Source organism: Nestor notabilis, unplaced genomic scaffold, assembly GCF_000696875.1.
Source record: "Nestor notabilis isolate BGI_N333 unplaced genomic scaffold, ASM69687v1 scaffold9368, whole genome shotgun sequence".
NCBI lineage: Eukaryota > Metazoa > Chordata > Aves > Psittaciformes > Psittacidae > Nestor > Nestor notabilis.
Window position 1 is genome coordinate 52908 of NW_009939597.1, and position 4589 is coordinate 57496.

The following is a 4589-nucleotide window of genomic DNA, read 5'->3' on the forward strand; positions in this document are numbered from 1 at the left end:
TACAGTAAGGACCCTTAACCATTCCTTTAAAAGGAAAACAGAAATCTGCAAGGCGCTCTGACTTTGCTATTGTTTGAATTAACTTCAGGTGTATTCACAGAGCTGGAGAGGTCTGGGCCATCGTGCAAAAGACTACTCTTTAGCCCAGACAAGACTACGTAAAAAGCATCCGTCAACAGTTCCCTACTGCTTCCAGGAGCACTCCCTTCTTTTCCCATTAATTCATTTGCATTCACTGCTGCTCCTGTACGCCAATTAGCTTTAATTTTTACTGTACACACTGACATCAATGGCCAATGAGAACAGTGCGTAGCAGGGTTTTTAGTGTGCCTATAAACTACAGAAAATTGTCCTTGGACAAACTCCTGCTTTTAGACTGGCTGACAACAATAGGCATGGTTAAGTTCAGGCTAAGAGCCATTAAACATAATTACTACCACAGGGTAAAAGTTTAATTGTGCTGAATTTTAAATCTGCATAGTCTATGCCTATTTGCAAGCTAGCTAGGTCTTCCTGTTACGTAAGGGGGAATAAATCTGAGCTTAAAAATTGTTGCCTTTTAACTTCAAAGGGAGATGAAAAGAAGGGTTTTTAAGAAGAAGCAAAACAACTCTAAACTGAAACCTTTCTGTATTTCCAGCTTCTTTTATGCCAATGGCTCCAAGCCGGTAAGTAGATGCTGAGCATCTTCTGATAGATGTTTCTAATGTGCTTCAATTTTGTGTGCGTGAATGTGCAAGATAGTATTGCATCTGTTATGAAGGTGTCTGGGGGACAGAATGCAGATCAGTTTGTTCTTGTGGGGTTATTTTAAATTTAACCACAGATGGGGCTTGGGGTGGAATATTTTCTTCCTGCTCCTTGCCTTCTCTCCCTCCTCCAACAATGTTAAGCTCCCCACTTCAGAAAGTTTCAGCTCAAGTAACTTCTGGGTTAGTAGATATCAAAGGAGGCAGGTTTTTTTACAAGCAAACCAAAAAGGTAAAAATCCATGTTCATTTTGCTTTCTCTTCAGCAGATTAAAATAAATAAATAAATAAATCATGTTCACTGAGCTACAAGTTACTGCGTATTTTCAGAAGTATAGTGAATACTGAGGGCTCTAAATCACTCCCTGAAAAGCAGATTGAAATTAGGCAGTGCTAGAGTAAGTGTGAAATGTTCATCTGTTGGGAGAGGGACGGTACGGAGGACTGCAAAACTTGATAGAAGAGAAAAAGATTAGCATGCTGACTAGCTGGAAGCTACATTTATGTAGACATTAGAAGGCAACACGATTTCAGCTGGACAGAACATAAGCTTCAGATCTTATGCAAACAGTCAAAGCTGTTTAACAATTGGTTTACCCCCAAAACCCCTGAAAGGAGACAGGTGAATACGATGCCAAATACATTTTTCATGTTTCTTAAGCTAACTGTTTAAATAGTTAAGTGAACATCTGTCCAAATTTCCCCATCATTTCCATTTAGAAAAGTCTCCTATTTGAAGGCTGAAGAAAAGCGCCTGCTTAACAATGCAAATGGTGCTGTCTGGGGCCCCTTTATTTTGTTTAATCTAGATTGAGCTCCACACAACTGTGATGCTAATGAATAATGGATATTTTATACTTGTGCATGTAGCAGTGCTGGGCACAGAGCAAATCTAGGATTAACCTCCCAGTTTCCCTGCCTAATGTATTGGACTCATTTTTTTAGTGTGCTGTGACTTGGGTACTCTAAAAACAGATGCCTGGTTTTATGGAAAATGGCAAAACCCCGGCAAAAGCTGTCAGGTTTTGCGATGCCCAAGCGAGGTGCTGTAGGAGCAGGGAGCTACGCTGGGGAAGGGAAGGGAAGGAGGGATGTCTGTATTAATTACTTGATTTGCGAGCGGGTGCTGAATGAGAGCCAAGGCGTTTCTGGGTGGAGACCTGTATGCTTTTCAGTGCCACATTTTTTCAGTCTGGTCTGTCAATGTCGGGCAGCCAAGCACCACGTTCAGCTGCCTCCCCTGCCTGCCTGCGGGAGCAGGAGCAAGACAGAGTCAGCTTGCAGGGAGAGATCAGTAATGGGGCAGCCCAGCCCCTGCCATGGTCTGAGTTTGCAATATAGCAAACCATATAGCTGGGATTTTCCTCTGCCTTTCAGCCCTCATATGATGGAGTCACGGGGAAAGAAATTGTGGTACTCCCTTTGCGATTTTTCGCTCCTCCACAAGTGTTTCCCGTTTGGTTTGTGTTGTTTAGCTTTCAGGGCAAATGTAGTGCTGTTTCTTCGTAGGAAGTCTTGGGGTTTTCCAGCCAGGCCTAATGAAAGACCACTGATACCACTTCTAATGAATAATAATGGTGACCTTTTTTCTAGCTGAAGAGCAAGCTGACTTCAGGAGCACAGCGCCGTGGGAGGGTGGGAGAGTTTTGTGGAGGTTTCTGTAACATTGCTAGGTGGCTTAATTCACAATTACTGGCCAGTAATAATTAGTATTGATTAGCTTGGCAAATTGCAGGTTTAGAAATTGGTTATAGATTTTCCTGATGCTTCTCATCTGTGTTGTGGAATCAGCCAGACCCAATGGCTTGAAACAAACCACGAGCCCAAATCTGTCTGCAGGCAGCGACGCGTTGCATGCACAGAGCTAATGGTCAGCAGGGATCGTATGTCTTGAGGCTCATTCGTATGTCTGGAGGCTCATCATCCCAAGAATACGATTTTCATCATCTCCTAAGCAAAGTAACTAACCACATGTGTACTGACCAAAGTCTTGGGTGAAGCTTGGCTTTGTTGGCCTGTTGATCCGTGCCCCAGCTGGTTCATGTGGCTTTAACATTGCAGTGGCGTGCTGCCCCTGGCGTGCACAGGGGTCTGCAGAGACATCTCAGAGAATGTGCCTGGGGGAAGGATGCTGCGGTCTTGGTCGAGTCCCCTGGCGGGAGCTGTAACAGCAGCAGACATCTGGGGAGACAGATAGTGAAAGCCAAGATGAAAATGGCAAAGCTTCCAGTGCTGAAGGGCTGTCCTCAAGGACTGGGGAGCTGAAGTGGAACGGCTGAGCATGTTGTTCAGGCCTCAGTGGAAGGGCTTAGCTGGCTCCCAGGAGGGACGTGGAGGTGGGAGGAGGGAGACACAGCCATGGAGGAGGGCTCGCTCTCTGAGATGCCTTGCAAAATGGTTGTGTACTCATTGCAAGAGAAACTGTGCTTTTTTGTCGTAAACAGCAGGTAAGTGAGGCTCTTCCTGAGCTGTATGATAGCATTGGGTTGGCAAAGTTTGCAGGTCTTCCGTTATCTCACTGCAAGAGGCTGACAGACTGTCCCTCCATTAGGTTTCGGCCAAGCTCAGACGGGGCAAGCACACGCAGAGGAGGACGGGCAGCTCCGAGCACCTACCCCACTGCTGCAGAGAGGCAGATAGGTTTTGACTGAAATTTTGTGAGCCCCAAAATAGTGCTCTAAGTGTTTAATGCTTTTCTCCATTAGACAGCAAATTAGCCCTAGGCTCACAAACCAAATGAAGTTTCATCTCAACAATTGGAGCCTGCTCACCAGGCAGTTTTATCCCAAGTTCCTGCACACTGGTTGGTCAGCGAAATGGAGACTGCAACTTCTATTTATTGGTGCAATACAGTATTTGATACTGCTAATTACACTTAATTAGTCCTTCCACCATTTAATTAAAATGGCTTCTAATGATTGTGCTTCTTTGGCAGGCTCTTTGGTACCACCGGGAATTGTGCTGCCTGCAGTAAACTGATCCCTGCCTTTGAGATGGTGATGAGGGCCAGAGATAATGTTTACCATTTGGACTGCTTTGCCTGTCAGCTCTGCAACCAGCGGTGAGGACACAGTTATTATACACACAAACACAAACTAATTTATACCTTTGCCTGCAAAACAGGGGAAATGTTTGATTCATGCTACCCGTCTGGGGCTCACAGCCTGCTGGCGTGGCTCGGGCTGGTTTATTAGGCTGACCTGGGTGATGTATGAAAGTACCTGTAGCCCCTTTACTGCAAATCCCCTTGGAGCTGGCGGGAGCTGGAGGACTGAGGGGGAGCACACAGACTGCAGATCGGGCCATGGTTGTACACAGCACAGCTGCTGCTGAATAAAAGAAACTGCTCCAGTGTCCTTTCAGGAAATACTCTCCTTGCAAAACATAAGACTATGGAGAATGGACCTCCTCTGGCAAACTGATGTTATTTCTGCTTAAATTGGGTTTCTCAGGGGCTTAAAATTGGGGATGGCAAAGGAGAAATAGAAGGGACAGGAAGGAGAAAAATACTCCAGATAAACCCTTTTCAACACTAAGAACAAATCCCTTTAATTGTTCATAATTAATAGGGGATCTCAGTGGCTTAATATTTAATGGGGCTTGTGTAATTTCTGCTGGGTTTTACCCAGTGGAAAATGCACATCAAGGGATATAATAAAGAGTCATTCACAAAGTTTCACTCGAGCTACCTGTAGCCAGCTGAATTTGAGAAAGCTGTGAGAAATCTTCCCAGCCCACAGAACCAGACGTGACACAGTCACAGTCACTTCTGATGCATCCATTCATTGTGCCCAAGACAGGCCTGAAGGTGCTTGTTGTTCTTACTGCTTGTTTAGTCAG

The 4589-nt window shown here is 45.0% G+C and overlaps 1 protein-coding gene across 1 annotated transcript in view; it reads left to right on the plus strand.

The window, feature by feature from the left end:
- LOC104409918 (rhombotin-1) overlaps positions 1–3827 on the plus strand; it is a 52462-nt gene extending 48635 nt beyond the window's left edge. Inside the window, exon 3 of the mRNA XM_010019948.1 lies at positions 3685–3827. Within this exon, the coding sequence (XP_010018250.1) occupies positions 3685–3814 (130 nt within the window). The 3' untranslated portion in view covers positions 3815–3827. The remainder of the gene's footprint in view (positions 1–3684) is intronic.
- The last annotated feature ends 762 nt before the right edge of the window (positions 3828–4589 follow it).